Here is a 17926-nt window from a genome sequence, read left to right as displayed (position 1 = left end):
AAACGAGTGCGTATTTCCGAGGGCGCATTTTCAGCGTCCTAAGCACCCTCGGGAATTGGGACAAGCCTTCGCGCAGTGCTATTGTCGCGGATTCCTGCCTGCCAGCGCGGCGCAATCATGGTAGGCTGTCGGCACAGGTGCAATGATGATGATGGCGCACCTGTGCGCACCTGCTGTGTTTGGGAGGGGATTTCAGGCGGCAGGGCGAGAAGCCTAGAAAAGAAAGACGCCAACGGCGAGCCCTCGAGGAGACTGTGTTAGAGCTTCGCGGAGTAAACCAGCCGTTCACGAAAGAGCCGTGTGCCGGACGACGACCGCGTTCCGTTGCGGGAGCGGAGCTGCATTGGAAGGACCCCACCGAAGGCGTTAAGCCCCCGGACGATTTTTCCTCGGCAGCGACTCTCAACGTGCCGGGGAGGAGAGACATAGAGAGAGAGAGACTGGACGTTCTACGACGCGCAACAGAACTCATTGTTTTTGGCCACCCGGGGGGGGGGGGGGATCGAGTAGTCCGAAAGTCCCGAGCTGTTGCCGTTCACCATCTGGACTTTCCACTGATCCATCCCGGGCTGCCTGCTGAGGGGGCGCGAGTGGGTGCAATTCCCGCCTCAACTATCCGGCGTGCTCTCACCTCGCGCGGCTCCCACGCGACCACTCCCCAGCGTGTGCCACCAGGGTGCTTAAATCACGTGTCGGGGGTGGGTGGGCCACGGCCAGCTCCTAGCCACGGAAGAGGGGAGCCGGGGGCGGAGTTGGGGCGTACGGAACCCGGGACCCCCAGGTAGTCTCCAGAAGCCGTCGTGTGTGTGTGTGTGTGTGTGTGTGTGTGTGTGTGTGTGTGTGTGTGTGCGCGCGCGGTTTTCTCGTGCTTAGTGGGTTTGCAGTGGGGGGGGGGGTGACGGGTCTAGACGCGTCTGGCGGCGTTCGGTGCTCCCGTGGGGTGGACGCCGCGTTTTTGCGCCCCACCCACTTCCCGTAGTTGCGGACCTCCGGGTTGCCAGGTCGGCCCTCTTCTGTGTGTATGGGTTTTTTCTGCTGTGTGCATGCACGCGCATGTGGTGGGTTGTGTTGGTTGCTGTGAGTGGGGGGGAAGGTCGAGGGGAGGGGAGTGGCTGCGAGGTGCGGTAGTTGCCATTAGCTGCCCCTAGCGCCCTCTAAACTGTGTCCAGCCCCTGTTCTTTTTATCCAGTATTTGTTGTGGTTTTCATTTTGCATTAAATAAAGTTGTGTTTTTGTACCGTCACCACTGGCATCCGTGTCCTTTGTTGAGCGATCTGGGGAGGCGTGTCTGCTGGTTGCCAGAAGTCACCCGGGAAGTGCTCAACAGGTGCGAGCCGTTGTGGGCCGGTAAAGGCCCACCTAGCACTTCCCACTGGCGACCGGTGACACTATGGTGCAACTTCCTTTGAAAATGTGCACTTCAAGGACGCAGAACCTGAATTGAGACACAGCATAATTCTGTACCCACAACGGTACCGCAACGTAGCGTCAGTGCGTTAGGTGCACTGACTACCGTAATAAGTGGAGTTTGTGTGTGCACGCAACATTTTTTCTCTCCCATTCAAATCCCTAAAATCAGGGACGTCTGGTCACCCTAGATCATCATCATCATCATCATCATCATCATCATCCGTCGTGCTGGACGATGACAGGTCAAGTGTTTGCGACAGAAGCCGCGGGTTGACGGCACCAGACTCATCCACCGTCACAACCGCAGTAAAGTCTCTGTGTCGGCGTGAATACGGTGGAGATCCGGACCTTGGCCCCAGCCCAATGTGAACGCAGTCAAGACGGATCCGGAAGGTGTTCAACTCGCGGTGGCATCAGGCTGAAACTAGTTCTGAACGTCCCGGTCCAGTTCAAACCGGCAGTTCTTTCAAGGGAATTCCGACCCGTGCTGCTCTGTGTGCCTGGCTGCGGCCACGCAGGTGTGTTGTTGTGTTTGCGGTGGAACACCGCTGGGTGGGTGGGACTTCCGGTGGCGCTTTCCGGCCTCGTGGTGCTGAATGAAGATTTGGAGCGTGTGTGTGTGTGTGTGTGTGTGTGTGTGTGTGTGTGTGTGTGTGTGTGTGTGTGTGTGTGTGTGTGTGTGTGTGTGTGTGTGTGTGTGTGTGTGTGTGTGTGTGTGTGTGAGAGATAACAGGAGGGTTAAGTCTTATTAGATTTGGTCTAGCTTTTGGTTTCATGCTCTTTAGTCTTTTTTTCCTCCTCTGGAGTGATTTTCAGTTTGACCCCTTGTTCCTCCTCTGATCGCTTGGATTCCCTGGGATTTTTAGTGGTGGGCAAGTGAAGCCTCGTGACGCACTGAGGCTTTTCTAACAATTGTGCCGAAAAAGATACAAAACTTCAAGACTTGAGTGACGGTGACATCTGGTGGACAACTGAAGACATGGCAGCCTCTAAAGAGCACAACTGAAGCACTGGCACGGTTTCAATCCCATGACAGCAATAAAAGCTCAGAAAAGTCTTTGTGGTCATTCAATTGTTTTGTCCTTCATACCAAATAATGATTATATCGTCATTACAAAAAATATGCAGATGCTCTCCCCCATACTCTAAAACACAATCCAGATTAACCCAAAGAATAAATGCAAATTATCTTTAGGGTTAAACGTGGTTCAGGGTTTATTTAAAGCTTTGAGCTTTATTCTTTTTTTAAAAACTGTACTAAAAGTCCCTAACAGGATTACGGATTCTTCTTACTTTGCAAATGATCCACCGACGGGAGTTCACCTTTTTCCAAGCCACTGAATTTTTCACTCAAATTAGTATTCAAATTGTTGGCAGGCGTGACCCCAATACTAGGAGCTATTTGGGCACATTTGGCAGAAATGACACGCCTCAGCATTTTGGCTATAGGAATTGCCTTTGAGCCGGACACACTCCTTTCCTCAGAAAGCTCAACAGTTGCCTGAGACTGGCCTTCAAACTGTCAGGCACTGGGTGATTGCTGCATAGTCATCAGCAGTGAAAGGCACTATGTCAGTGCTAAGTGATGCCAGGGCTGCCCCTAAAGGTTCCCTCTGGTCATAAAGCCTATGGAGCATGGCATAAGTGTTGTTCCATCTGGTTTCGACCTCTTGAACAAGCTTTTTGTGGGGGGGGGGGGGGGGCATGCCCACATTGGCTTGAATAGAGCACAACTTTTCCTTTGCTTTTGAACTGGAGTGTTCCACTATTTTGCCGGCCCTACTGTGCATGTTTTCCAGCTCAGAAGTCTGAGTCTTTTTTTTTCTTCTTTTTTTTAACAATTGAATTGAGCATGTGGGCAAAGCAATAAATATGTCTAACATTGAACAGATATTGTGAGCTCCATCAGTAACCATCCCACAGACCTTTTCAGTGATTACAAACTCTGCCATCAAATTTGCAATTGCTTCTGAAATATTAGCTTCTGTGTGGGTCAAAGGAAAATACTGCACACCTAAAAGCACAGTAGCCAGATCTAGGCTGTCTGACACATAATAGCAAGTGACATCAAGGTATGCATCCATGTTGACTGATGTCCACATGTCTGTAGTCAAACTAACAGCTGATGTTTGCTTAATTTCTGCCAAGGCCTTCTCTTTGGTTAAAGTGTACCTTGCTTCCACCATTGCCTTTACAGTTTTGCGGCTTGGAATGGAGTTCTGTGTGTGTGTGTGTGTGTGTGTGTGTGTGTGTGTGTGTGTGTGTGTGTGTGTCACTGACCATCACCACCGGGCTGTGACCTCTGCCTTGACCTTGTGGTCCTCAGTGGGGGGACCTGCAGCAGAAAACAGCAGGTTTCTATTAGTCACATTCTATGAGCAGGTCACATGATGACATCAGCAGCAGCAGCCAATCAGAAGGTGGAGGCTGGAGGTCCTCACCTGTCCCTCAGGGGTCTGGACTCTGCACCCTTGATGACCTGGAGCCAATGTTCCCTCTAATTGTTCAACACAAGCTCCTTGAGCACACTGAGGACCACTGTGAGCAACATCAGATGTGCACGCTGTGGCCACACACCAGTATCACACCTGTTCAAAACCTTGGATCATAGCAAGTTACATGGCTTATTAAAAGAATCAAATTCCAGCAGCAATTTTCATGAGTTTACTTTGAATAGAAGTGATTTGGCCCACTTCAAATGAAAAAGAGCAAAATCTTGTTGTTCATGAGATGTGTAGTGTGTTATATGTGAGAGTCCTGCTTTAACCATAGGAAGAGTCCTGCTTTGGCCTGGCTGAGGTCCAGTTGTGGCCTGGCTGAGGGTCATGTTCTGGAAGAAATATGTGTGCTGTAGCTTGTGATACAGTGTGAATTCCTGTAACTCTTTGTCTGTAAAATATCAAATTACTCACTTTTGTATTAGCATTTCTACGACCCATCAGGGTTTCCTCTAGGATTGTTTGAAACTGTGGGGGAGGGCTTCAGCGTCATCATCGGCGCCATATATTTTTTTTCCAACAATATCTTTATTTATTTTCAAACATAGTAATATACAATATAGAACAAGAACTTGAAACTCTTTCCCACAACCAAACCGAGCTCACAACGAAGACATGGCTACAAAAAGGACAAAGAGACTCAAAAAAGAAACAAACCAAAAAATACCCACAGTAAACAAAGAAGTTCAGTTCATTAAATAAAAAGTAAAACTATAAAAAATAAATAAATAAATAAATGAAATAAAAAGGAGAGAGAAAGGGGGAATAAGTATACACAAGCACCTTTACATTGATATCATTCACTATATATTACACAGAATAAAGTTTTAGGGCTCATTCCTGGCTTTAGCAAGATACTTTACGAAGGGGCCCCAGATGCTCTCCAACATTGCTATCTTACTCCTAATTGCATATGTCATCTTTTCTAAGGGCAGAGTTGCTGTTCATTCTGAAAACCATCTGCCCCTCCCCGTCTATCCGCATCTTTCCAAGCCAGTGCAATCACTCTCTTGGCCAAGAGCAGACCTATGTCTAAAAATAATCCATGCTTCTTTCTTACGTTACAGTTTGGAGGATAAAAACCCAAAAGAAAAAGCTTGGCTTCTAAAAGTAATTGTATCCCTAATATCTCCTCCATGCATTCTTTCACTTCTCCCCAGAATTTCTGAATTTGAGAACACTGCCGCAAACAGTGAAAGATCGAGCCCTTTTCTTTATCACACTTTATGCACACATCTGGTACGGCGCTGTTGAATTTATTCAACTTGACCGGCGTCATGTAAGAGCGCATTCACCAGTTGTACTGCAGCCGTTTCAACCGGGTATTCACTGTGTGAGATTGTGCTTTGGTGCAGGCCTTCTCCCACTCCTCAGTGGACAGGTCAACCTGTAGGTCCTCTCTCCAGGACTCAAGCTTATCTAACGAGGATTCTGAAGACTGATCCACCAGCTGGATATATATATTTTAGAAATCAGGCCCCTCCCCTGGCAGTCTTTCATCATCATTCTTTCAAGTGTTGACAGGCTAGGAATACACAAGGCAAGTATCTGAAGAACTGGCTGCGAGATAGGTCGTGTTTAACGACAATGTCATGGAAAGACATCAGACGCTTATCAACAGGATTATGAAGATCTTCTACTTTTTGTAACCCTTGCTCAGCCCATATTTTAAATCCCCCCCTCACCTCCTCCTGGGGGGAAGAGATCATTTCCCCGTATCCGACTAAATAATGAGAGTGAGGCTGCGTCGTGAAATATTTCTCAACTAGTTGCCAGACGGTGATCATATTTTTAGTCATAGGATTCTTAGTGTTATTTTGGAGTTTCTTAAAATCTGCTGAGTGGATAAGGGAAGCTTCAGTGAATAACCTTCCATCTCCCTCCATAGTGGCATGTTCTCTTCTGAGAAGTGAAACGTCAGTGTTCTCAGTTGCGCAGCCCAGTATTACCAGAATGGCGGTGGGCATTGAAGAACTCCTATGTCATACGGCAGGTACAGCAACGAAAGGCGCTGCCTGGAGCGTTTATTCTTCCATAAAAACTTGATGAAAAGTGTCTTCAGCTGAGAAAATGGATTGCTTGGAGGTGGAGGAGGTCAATTTTTGAAATAAATATAATAGTTTAGGCAGTACATTCATTTTAAGAGTGCTTATTTTCCCCAATAACGACATTGGAAAATCAGCCCATCTATCTAAAGAATTTGACATTTCTTGAATTACTGGTTTATCGTTAGATTCTATGATGTTATCCAGCAGCGGAACAATTTGAATGCCTAAATAAGTGAAGCAGTCGACAACTTTAAATTGAGAAACTACATTAGTTGGATTTTCTCTGTCTTCCTGGTTTAATAACATAATGGATGTTTTAGACTGATTGATTTTATCAGCGCCATATTTACCAATATGTTCAATTATTATTTGAAAAAAAAAGTAAATTACTGATCAAGCAGACCTAACAATTTAACTACCAATGAATGAGCAGTAATATGCATGTGATAAAGTAGATTTAAAAATAATCCGGAGTGATAGCTCCTCTCTGAATAGACAAGCTAAGCCAGTGTGCTGCTGTTAGCCAGTGAAAATAGAGGAGTGGCACCTCTTCACTTTGTCTATGTCGGCGCGCAGCTGAGAGGGAAAGTTGCTTGTGTGTGTGTGTGTGTGTGTGTGTGTGTGTGTGTGTGTGTGGCAGCAGCAGCAATGACATCAGCTGCGAACGACGACTCAGATTGTGAACTATGAACTTTGATTCATCGTCTGTCTTCAGCGCCAAGTAAACAAAGTCCACACACACACACACACACACACACACACACACACACACACACACACACACCCTGACACTCCTCTTCCCGGAATGAGTCAGGAGGTTAGAAGTCCCGCCCCCTGTGCTCCCTGCAGCCAATCAAAGCCCTGACTAGTTGTTTCCTCCCCCTCAAGTCAAACTGGTTTCGTTTCTGAGGAAGTTGGAACCCAGTCAGTCAGTAAGTCAGCCAGTGAGTCAGTGGCTCTCAGAGGTGAAATGGCTCAGGCAGCAGTTCAGCTGGACCCACAAACCTTCTCTTGTTCCCTCTGTCTGGATCTTCTCAAGGATCCAGTGACCACTTCCTGTGGACACAACTACTGCAGGAAGTGTCTCCAACGCCACTGGGATGCAGAGGAGGAGAGGAGAGTCTACAGCTGCCCTCAGTGTAGGAGGACCTTCACACCAAGGCCTGTCCTGGAGAAGAACACCATGTTAGCAGCTCTAGTGGAGACCCTGGAGAAGACTGGACTCCAAGATGCTCCTGCTGATCACTGCTATGCTGGAGCTGGAGATGTGGCCTGTGATGTCTGCACTGGGAGGAAACTGAAGGCCCTCAAGTCCTGTCCGGACTGTCGGGCCTCCTACTGTGACTCTCACCTCCAGCATCATCGTGATGCTGTTCCCCTACAGAGACACAAGCTGGTGGAACCCAGCCAGCAGCTCCAGGAGAACATCTGCCCTCGTCATGATGAGGTGATGAAGATATTCTGCCGCACTGATCAGAGGATCATCTGTGGTTTATGCTGTGTGGATGAACATAAAGGTCACGACACAGTGGCAGCAGCAACGGAGAGGACTGAGAGGCAGAGAGAGCTGGAGGAGACCAGGCAGAAGATCCAGCAGAAGATCCAGCACACAGAGGAAGACCTGAAGGTGCTTCAGAAGGAGGTGGAGTCCATCAACGGCTCTGCTGATAAAGCAGTGAAGGACAGTGAGAAGATCCTCACCCAGATGATCCGTCTGCTGGAGAAAAGACGCTCTGAGGTGCAGCAGCAGGTCAGATCCACACAGGGGGCAGCAGTGAGTGAAGTCAAAGAGCTTGAGAAGAAGCTGGAGCAGGAGATGATGGAGCTGAAGAGGAGAGCTGCTGAGCTGGAGAAGATCTCACACACACTGGACCACAGCCAGTTTCTCCACAGCTTCTCCTCACTGCCAGCACTCAGTGCGTCTCCAGACTCCTCCAGCCTAGAGATCCGTCCTCTGAGATACTTTGAGGACGTGGCAGCAGCTGTGACCAAGCTGAGAGATGAAATACAGAAAATTCTGATGGAGACTCAGACAAACATCTCACAGACAGTGAGCAACGTTGATGTTCTACTGAAGGTACCAGAACCCAGGAGCAGAGAGGACTTCCTCAGATGTTCACCTCAAATCACTCTGGATCCAAACACAGTGAACAAACATCTGTTATTATCTGAGGAGAACAGAAAAGTGACATTCATGAAGAAAGTTCAGTCTTATTGTGATCATCCAGAGAGATTCACTAACAGGGAGCAGGTCCTGAGTACAGAAGGTCTGACTGGACGATGTTACTGGGAGGTGGAGTGGAGAGGGGAGGTTGGTGTAGCAGTGGCCTACAGGAACATCAGCAGAGCAGGAGAGTCAGAGGAAAGTGGATTTGGATTCAATGACAAATCCTGGAGTTTATATTGTTACCCAGGTGGATATGAGTTTTATCACAACAACATCAGCACTGATGTCTCAGGTCCTCAGTCCTCCAGAGTGGGAGTGTACCTGGACCACAGAGCAGGCCTTCTGTCCTTCTACAACGTCTCTGGAACCATGGAGCTCCTCCACAGAGTCCAGACCTCCTTCACTCAGCCGCTACATGTTGGACTTTGTGTTGGTCCAGGTTCTTCAGCTGAGTTGATGAAAGTGTGACTGAAGTCGTCAGAGAGACTCTGAGCTGAATTCTCACCTTTGATTCTTCTTCTGTCTTCACGTTTGGTGCCCAGTGTCTCAGGCTGTCAATCACAGGGTGGGGGCGGGGCCTGGACGCCATTTCTTGTTTGTGCTCCTGGTGACTGTTGTCCACCTGATGTTTGTCTCCTCGGCTGCTGGATGTTTGTGCCACGTTGTTTCTCTTCCTCTGCAGCCCATTCATCCCATAGATTAATAATGTGTCATTATTCCACATGACAACTTTATTACTGTGGAAACACAGCTGATGTCTGTTTCCACTCCGGACCTTTCCACCCTGACCTTTGACCTTTCAACAACTCATCCATCTGATCAACCTTCTGACTGTTGATTCGTTTGTCAGCAATCAGATGAATGCATGTAAATATTGTGACAGAATTTTGTCTTTTGATTCTGCTTGTTGGCTCAATGTGACAATGGTCAATCAATAAGTCATGAAATATGCCATCAGTCTATATTGCACAACAATGTCAAGTCAATGATCAAGTGTTGAATTGAAGCAATAAAGCAACAAGACAATCCAGACAGCAGTGGGAGTGTTTCCTGGCAGTGAACTGGTGCCAGTCAATGAGCTGACATGACTGAGGCTCATAGCTGTAGGACCAGCAGCTCACCAGAGGGGGAGGCAGAGAGTCAGCAGGAACTCAGCACAAGGCCAAAGGTCAACTAACAGTTAGCAAAGCAGCTTCATCTGCTGCTCAGCAAAAACAGGAGAAAAAAAGTGTGCACGCATGCACACACACTCACACGCATGCACACTCACACACTCACACGCATGCACACACACACACGCACACACACACCACTATTTTACAGAACAAGTAGAGAACGGATACTTTACTGACTCACATTGTATTTACTTTATTGCATCATAACACCCATGATCATGTGAATTCATATATAGTGATTATATAATGCTATATTAATAAATAATATCAAATTTAATATACTATTATATTATATTATATTATATTATATTATGTTATATGCATTTCTAGCCTCGGCCTTTAGCGACGTCATATTTAATCAACCCTAAATTAACACAAAATGAGCTTCAGCTCTTGTCCAAACTGCACCAATAAACTGAACATTGTCTCCAATTCAATGCACCACGGTTTATATATTTGAAATTGCAGATGGTTCGGCAACTAAATCTTTATATTCTTCTTCAAGTATTACGGCTTCACCGTGGTGGCAACTGGATCTCCAGGTTGAGTTCAGTCTTCGAGGTTCTCAGGGCTTCTTATCCAATCACAGGATGCTTAAGTGTGAAGTTCAGAGTAAAGCCAGCTAGCTGACCTTGCCATCGGAGACTCCAGATCTGATTGGGCATTGCTACTAACTGCTCAGTGGTCTAGTCAGTCCCTCCAGAAAAACACGACTATGCGATGGCGTAATTCAAGGCATAATCAGTCAAAGTACGCGTAATCATGCGGGGGGGGGGTCGCATTTTTCCAAAGACACTTTCGCCGCATAAATCTCAGATTTCCGCACAAAATATGCGAGGTTTGCGTAATTTTATAATCCCCCCATTTTTTGTTAACTTCACTCAAGCACAACCATTTTCCTCCCGTTCCTTTGAGAACGTTATTTACAAAAAGCGAAGAAGACAAAGAAGAAAAAGAAGACGAAGAAGAAAAACAGCAACCAATCAGAACCTCAAAGCCTTGGTCTTCCTTTACCACTGTCGCAACCCCATCTGAGTGCCTACACGCATGGATTTATGAGACGGTTTCCGACGGGTTCCCGATGTGAGTCGCGCATGCGATTATGAACCGAAACTTTTTCGATATTTCCAGATTTATGACATTAGATTAATATGCCTCGTGCATGCACCATTTCAACTGAGGAACATTTAACGTCCGTCGCAGATGGAATCTACTGCGATTTAAAGCATATTAGTAGGTAGAGCTGGAATGTGCCGTCTTTCTAAAAATAATATAATATAATATAATTTGATCTCTAAGGTCTGAAATAAAAAATGAGAACTTGATTTTTCTCAGCACTTTCTGTCATTTAGTATTCTTTATAATCATAGGAGTAGTGATGGCCGATCGAGGCTTTGTTGAAGCTTCGACACTTGATTCAAAAAATGGTTCATTACTCAAGGCTTCAATCACACAGTGCTCGAGGACGTCATCTAGTGGTCAATAAAATGAAGTGCAATGGAAAGGTGTTCATTGTTTCATAGGTTGTTTGGGATTTGATTCGCCATGCATTCTTGTTGGACAACACTACATGGTTGTATGGTTCAATGCTGACACAATAAAATAAAAATGAAAAATAAAGACAATGTCTCTTATTTGGCACGACTGATTGTAGTAGACTATAGCTCTATACTTAGCCTGACAGTTTGTGCAATGAATTATATTATATCCTAAAACAAGACTAAATAGCCCATAGTTTAAAAATATGTTCAATAGTAAGTGTTCAGTGGGTCAGATGTTAAATGTGATCTATTTAAAATGTAGAATAGATGAGCTAAATAACACATATATAATACACATTGATGGGAATGCGTATTATATATCAGTCTTGCAAGTCCAAGATTGTCATAATGTACCACAAACCCAAATCACACTCCCTTTTTCTCATCTAAGCTGTTTGAGTAGGGTTATGTTGGGGTGAAAAATCCTTTAATAAAAGAAATGCATTAATCAAACACCTTAATGTAACATTAAGTCCTGCAGCACAGCATCCAAAACAGATTAATAACAGGGTGTCTGCAGGCAATACAGGCAAATGCCCATAAGTCAAGGTAGTGATCATTAAAGATGACAGTGACAGTGGTCATTCAAACAGGGCACTGTTCTCTAAATGCTGAGTTTGTGGTCAGTCAAGTAAAGGCCACTGCCCTTCCTCCAAAACATATTGGTAGGAAGGGGACTTTGACCTTTTCCTGTTCAGGTGGCGTTCCCTCCTTCTTTCTCTTTATCTATCACACTCTCAGGACGTCAACTGCGTGTATTGGACCAAAATCATAAGGAGGGTCCAGAAGAAGTCAACCAGAGGGGTTATGTCCCAACCACGACCTCTCCCTGCAAACAAACGAGAGCCAATCAGTCAGGAGTTCATCCCATATAAACTCTGTCTGGTGCCAGGATCTTGGTGCTCCCTTGGGAGGACACCTGGAGACTTTCCTTCGTGGTTCAACTGGGACTGCTCCTCTGGCCAAACAAGGGGGAATCCATGTACATGCTTGCTTTTGTTTTCAGTATTAAACCTTCTCGAACTTAGGATTCTTCTTTCCTCTGACAGCTCCTCAGTCGCTGCTTGGAATGCAGCCAGCAGCTGAAATGACAGGAAAATACATATTTTCTGAATGCATAAACTGTGTTGTGAACTTGATTTTCAGTGTAGCATGATGTTCCAAGTGAGTAAACCCTTCAGCATCATCTATGCAATAACCCAACTACACCATTTGGATTGTACTATAATTATGTCTCTGGTTATGCGTTACATACTGCACCTTGATGCATTCTCCTGTGTTTTCATGCTGCTGATTGGTTAGAGGAGTCACATCAGTATGAAGCGATGCTAGGGCTGCTGCCACTGCATCTCTTTCCTCATGAAGGCGTTGGAGCATTTCAAAGGTGCTGTTCCATCGTGTTTCCACCTCCAATTTGAGCTTCTTCACACCGCGGCCCAGTTGCTTGAAATATGAAACAATGCTCCTGCTCATAGCTCTTATTTCCTCAAGGCCAGGAGTAGCTTCAATTGCATTTTCTACAATCAGGTTCAGACTGTGTGCTATGCATTTGCAATGTCTTAAGTTGAGGGTGTTGGCTGCTGCATTGATATTGCTGGCTGAATCAGTGACAATGCATCGTATTTTGCTACTGAGGCCCCACTCTGCCATCAGCGTTGCAATTTCTGCTGCAATATGGGCTGCTGTGTGGGTCCTTGAAAATGGCTTAGCCCCCAGAAGAAAAGTAGCCAACTGGTTATTCTTACTGATGTAATGGCAGGTGACAGCCAGATATAGAATAATATAGAAGATATAGAATAAAAAGCTCCTGACATAAGTGATCCTATGCAACTGCCACGCATAGACTTACCAGGTTTAAAGGCAACTGCTGGCTGCTGGCCGTTCTCGGGTGCCGGATCAGTGCCTTCTCCATGCTTGGCCCTTAAGTGCCTCAGCATGGATGAGGTGTTGTTGCTGTATGACAGCCTCGTGTCACAGAGCATACACTGGACCTGTAAATATATTAATCAGTACGTTTAATTGTGTCATTGTGTGACCTCGGTATTAGTTAGGATTAGTTTTGATTGAGCAATGTCACATAAAGCAACCCATTGAGGCAGCAGTATATCAACAATTGCTGTGTGCTACGATAATGGCCGTTGTTTTTGTCAAGGGAATCCACGTACAGGTGAAATGAAAATAACACTTGTATTTACCTTATTATCCGCCAGCAATTGGAAGTTGTCCCATGCACGGGACCTTTTTCTAGTTGGCTCCCGCTGCGGCTCCATCATCTATCTAGATATCTATGTATCTATATATCTAGCTAGATAGCCTCTCTCTCGCTCTTTCTCTCTCTCTCTCTCTCTCTCTCTCTCTCTCACTCTCTCTCTCTGTACATATATATATATATATATATATATATATATATATATATATATATATATATATATATGTGTGTGTGTGTACATGTGTGTGTGTGTTGTCTATATATATCTATATTATATATCTATGTGTCTATAGTCTATATAACATATGTATATCTATCTATTCATCTATCTATCTATCTATATATCTATGTGTCTATATAACGTCTGTCTATCTATCTATCTATCTATCTATCTATCTACCTGGTGGCGGACGTGTCTCTCGGTGGCGGATAGGTGATCTAAAAATGTTGGTGTTTTTTCTAACTTTTTTTCATACTGAGCACTTTAGAATTGTTTGTTAATAGTTTTTGATTGTGCGAGTGTAGTTTTTGTATTTTTTTCTTAGTTTAGTTTTGTGTTGTTGTTTTTTTGTTTGTTTGTCGCCGGACGTCGCGGCAGCCTCGTGGCCGAGATGGCTTCGCCCTCTGCGGCGTCGCCTCTGTCACTGAGGAACGGCGTCCGCGTTGCGTCACAACCGATTTCCTCCGTAGAACAAGTTCTACTGGCGATCGGGGAGCAGGTGGGGCACGCCAACATCTCATACGCATCCCGTATGAATAAGGCACTGGTGGTGTTTCTGACCGATCAGAAACACGTCAGTGACCTGATCGGTGAGGGATTAACGTTGGACGGGGAGTTCATCCAAGTGTCCCCGCTGGCAGTACCATCCACCCGCATCACCGTAAGCGCCGTACCTCCGTTCATCCCGAACGAAGCGTTGGAGAGAGAGTTGCGGCGTTTCGGTAAGTTTGCCAGCGGTTTTAAAAACGTCACTTTGGGCTGTAAGAACGAGAAGCTCCAGCACGTTCAATCTCTTCGCAGACAGATGTTCATGTACCTCGACACGCCGACTCTGGACATTTCTTTCCGAGTAAAACATGGGGATGCGTACTACATGGTCTATGCAAACTCAGGGAATCTGAAATATTTTGAGTGCGGGGATGTCGGACATAAAAGGGTGGCGTGTCCGCACAGACCGGCAGTAACGCTCCCTGGTCCGGTGGAGGGGGGTGCGGGGCCCGGCGCTGTACCTGCCGGTCCCTCCGCCAAACCGGCACAACACAGCTATGCTGGCGCGCTAATGAACGCCGCAGCTTCATCATCTGCTGTGAAGCGTACAGCAGAGGCAGAGGGGTTGAGGGGGGAAGAAACTAGTGTTGTAAGTCCTGAAGCGACTGTACCGGTGCCTCTGTGTGCGGCTACACCCGTGCCAGTGCAGGATGTAGCGCCTGCACCCAGTGCCATCAAAAAGAGGAAAATGAAGAAAAAGAGATCAAACAGCGCAGACGGCGAAAACGCATCGGTTTTTAATAGCGACAGCGAACTTAGTGAAGGAGCGAGAGACTGCACGGTTAGCATGAAGGCTGACAACACACGAGCTGTTACCATGGAGACGGACGGAGATAATGACTCTGACTCCGCCTCAGTGGCAGACAGTGCCAGCCAAAAATCTGACGTGTACTCCCTCCAGGAAGTAACTGAGTTTTTAGATGAAACTTTTGGCAAGTCCGTGGAAGTAACCGATTATTTCCCGGACATTGTTAAGTTCATCCAGTCCGTCAGTACCCACCAGAAAATGGCGGGGGTCGATGAACTGGATGAAAGGATGGATATCGACTGGCCAAACATGTGGCTTCTCTTAGGAAAAGGTTAACAGTTAAAAAGATTTCTAGTAAAGCAAAACTGTTCACATCTTAGATTTTTACTATGGCAGTTTTTCACCTGGTGTTTCTTAACTGGCTTTTCTATCTTGTCTATTTTACCCTTTTAACTCTTTTCTCTATGGATATTTTAAAGATATCTTCTTTAAACATGAGTGGGGGAAGGGGTGCACAAATAAGGGCTCTGGTGGGTGATATTTTTAAACAAAAAAAGCTAGATTTTATCTTATTACAGGAGACACATAGTGACATTGATAACGAGATTGATTGGCGGCTTTGGTGGAGAGGGCAACACAGACTTAGCCACGGCACCAACCTGAATGCTGGTGTCGCTGTGCTTTTTTCGCCCTCCCTGAGTGTTAACATTTTGTCACACTCCGAGCCCATACCTGGCCGGCTTTTAATTACTAGAATAGAAACTAGAGGTTTTATTTTTACCATTTTTAATGTTTATGCACCTAACTTATTTCCTGATCGTGTAGCATTTTTTAAAGTTTTTAAAGAAAAACTTGTGCATTGTGGTGGGTGGGGATTGGAACTGTTGCACAGAAAACATAGACCGAATCGGCCAAGAGCCTCACCAGGCCTCGTCTAAGCTCCTCCTTAGAACTTTAGAGGAAGCTCATCTGGTTGATGTGTGGAGGATAAAACATCCAACAACAAGAAGATACACATGGATAAGGATGGGAGGGGGGGAGGTCAGTGCAGCGAGGCTTGACCGGTTTTATCTTTCAGACTCTTTTTTAAACTGTGCAGGAAACTCACAAATACATCCTGTGGGTTTTACCGATCACCATTTAATTATGACCGAGCTGCTTTTAACAAATGATTATAAACAAAGAACATTCTGGCACTTACTTTAAACTTTAACTTTAACTTTAACGTTAAACTTTTAAATGATTTTAATTTTTGTGACAATTTTAAATACTTTTGGTTTTACTGGCAAACACAGAAAGAGTTTTACACCTCACTCATTCAGTGGTGGGAGGTGGGGAAGGCCCAAATCAAAGTTTTTACTCAAAGATATAGCGCATCCTCCACAACTGCCATTAAAAAAACAGTTGAACAGCTGGAGAAGGACGTCAAGTACCTGGAGGGGGTGACGGCTCTTCCCCCTGAACAGCTTGGGAATTCAAAGAAGCGCCTGGGCTCTTTCCTTCAGGACCAAGCCAAAGGGGCCCTGGTGAGAGGACGTTTTATGTCTATCAAGGACATGGACGCGCCAACAAGCCTGTTTTTTAGACTTGGAGGATCAAGTGGCCAAAGGAGTGCAATGATGGGTCTGCAAAAGCCTGATGGAGCTGTAACCTCCGACCCAGCCACGATGAGGGAAGACGTCGTGGCGTTCCACACCAACCTCTACAGGGCGTCCTGCAGACAGGGATGCCCTGGATAACAACATCACGCTGCAGGAACTCACGGCAGCAGTCGCGCAGATGGCCCCTGGGAAATCTTCAGGACTGGATGGATTACCAGCAGAATTTTTTAAACATTTCTGGAACCTTTTAGGACACGACTTTTTAGACGTTTTTAATGAGTCTTTTAAGAATGGAGCTCTCCCAGCTTCATGCCGGCGCGCAGTGATCTCCCTTTTACCCAAAAAGGGAGACCTGACACTTTTAAAGAACTGGCGTCCGGTTGCATTGCTTTGCACTGACTATAAAATTATCTCAAAAACACTAGCAAACAGACTGAAAGTCTTTATGGACCAAATCATTGGTTCGGAGCAATCATATTGTGTTCCAGGCAGGTCCAGTTTAGATAATCTGTTTTTAATGAGAGACGTTTTTGATGTGTGCAAAATGCATGGTTTGAATGTTGGCCTGATATCCATAGACCAAGAAAAAGCTTTTGATCGTGTCGACCACAACTATTTGTTTGCTGTTTTACGGGCGTTTGGGTTGGGGGAGTATTTTTTAAAATGGGTGAAACTCATGTACCACGACGTGTCCTGTGTGGTGAAAGTGAAGGGGGGACTGACCAGACCAGTTCCGGTCAAGAGGTGTATTAGGCAGGGATGCCCTATCTCTGGCTTGCTATATAGCATTGCCATCGAACCCCTCTTGGCATGGCTCAGAGGCAAGGTGAGCGGCCTGAGCCTCCCTGGACTTTTTAATCACGCACCAGTTATTGTTTCTGCATATGCAGATGACGTGAATGTGTTTTTAAAAGATGAAAAAGATATTTCAGCGCTTACACAAGGTCTCCAGCTCTTTGAGGATGCTTCATCTGCAAAGGTGAACTGGACCAAGAGTGAGGCTTGCCTCATTGGCCAGTGGAGTCCAGCACATGTGCCGGCTCTTCCAAGAGGAATTAGATGGAGAACCGATGGGCTCAAAATCCTGGGAGTATACTTGGGTAAAGAGGATTTGGTGAGTAAAAATTGGGAGGGAGTGCTGGACAAGGTTCGAGCCAAGTTACTTTCATGGAAATGGTTGCTACCTCAGCTGTCTTATAGGGGAAGAGTTCTGGTCATAAACAACTTGGTGGCTGCTTCCCTGTGGCATAAACTCCAGGTACTGGTCCCCCCAACTGGGTTTTTGGAGGAAATCCAAAAGCTGTTGGTGGATTTCTTCTGGTCTGGACGCCACTGGACAAGAGGAGCTGTCCTTCACCTTCCAGTACCTGAAGGAGGCCAGGGCCTGGTGGATGTTGCTTCCAGAGTGGCAGGTTTCCGACTTCATACAGTCAAGCGATTCCTGTATGGGACCTCAGTGTGGTGGATGGACACTGCACGAATCCTGTTCCAGGAAGCAGGAAGGCTGGGCTTTGACAAGCAGCTTTTCCTGATGGAGCCACCTGCAGGTGGTTTTAAAGAACTACCACCCTTTTACAACTCAATTTTAACTGTTTGGAAAAGTCTAAAAGTCTTTAGACCACCTGACCCTCCACCTGGAATGTGGATCTTTGAGGAGCCACTGTTCGACAATGATTTTATATCTGCTGACATTTTCTCCTCACCCGCACAAGCAGGAATTTTAAAGTTGGGACACATCGCAAGGCGCTCTACAGAGGAAC

At 45.9% G+C, this 17926-nt stretch overlaps 2 protein-coding genes across 9 annotated transcripts in view; one reads left to right on the top strand and one right to left on the bottom strand.

Moving 5' to 3' along the window:
* LOC142889185 (NLR family CARD domain-containing protein 3-like) overlaps positions 1-17926 on the bottom strand; it is a 256712-nt gene that overhangs the window by 64462 nt on the left and 174324 nt on the right. The window lies entirely within an intron of this gene.
* Positions 6900-9964, top strand: LOC142889190 (tripartite motif-containing protein 16-like). The gene has a single exon (XM_076027853.1). The coding sequence runs from the start codon at positions 6927-6929 to the stop codon at positions 8589-8591; it is 1665 nt and encodes a 554-aa protein (XP_075883968.1). The 5' UTR covers positions 6900-6926; the 3' UTR covers positions 8592-9964.

This window comes from Nelusetta ayraudi, unplaced genomic scaffold (genome assembly GCF_046127955.1).
Source record: "Nelusetta ayraudi isolate G7.1 ecotype Tasmania unplaced genomic scaffold, CSIRO-AGI_Nayr_v1 ptg000021l, whole genome shotgun sequence".
Lineage (NCBI taxonomy): Eukaryota > Metazoa > Chordata > Actinopteri > Tetraodontiformes > Monacanthidae > Nelusetta > Nelusetta ayraudi.
Note: the sequence above shows the minus strand (reverse complement) of the source record. Positions and strands in the feature narration are given on the sequence as shown.

Coding starts and splice junctions, on each gene's coding strand:
- LOC142889190 (XM_076027853.1), top strand. CDS start 6,927: ATGGCTCAGGCAGCAGTTCAGCTGGACCCACAAACCTTCTCTTGTTCC.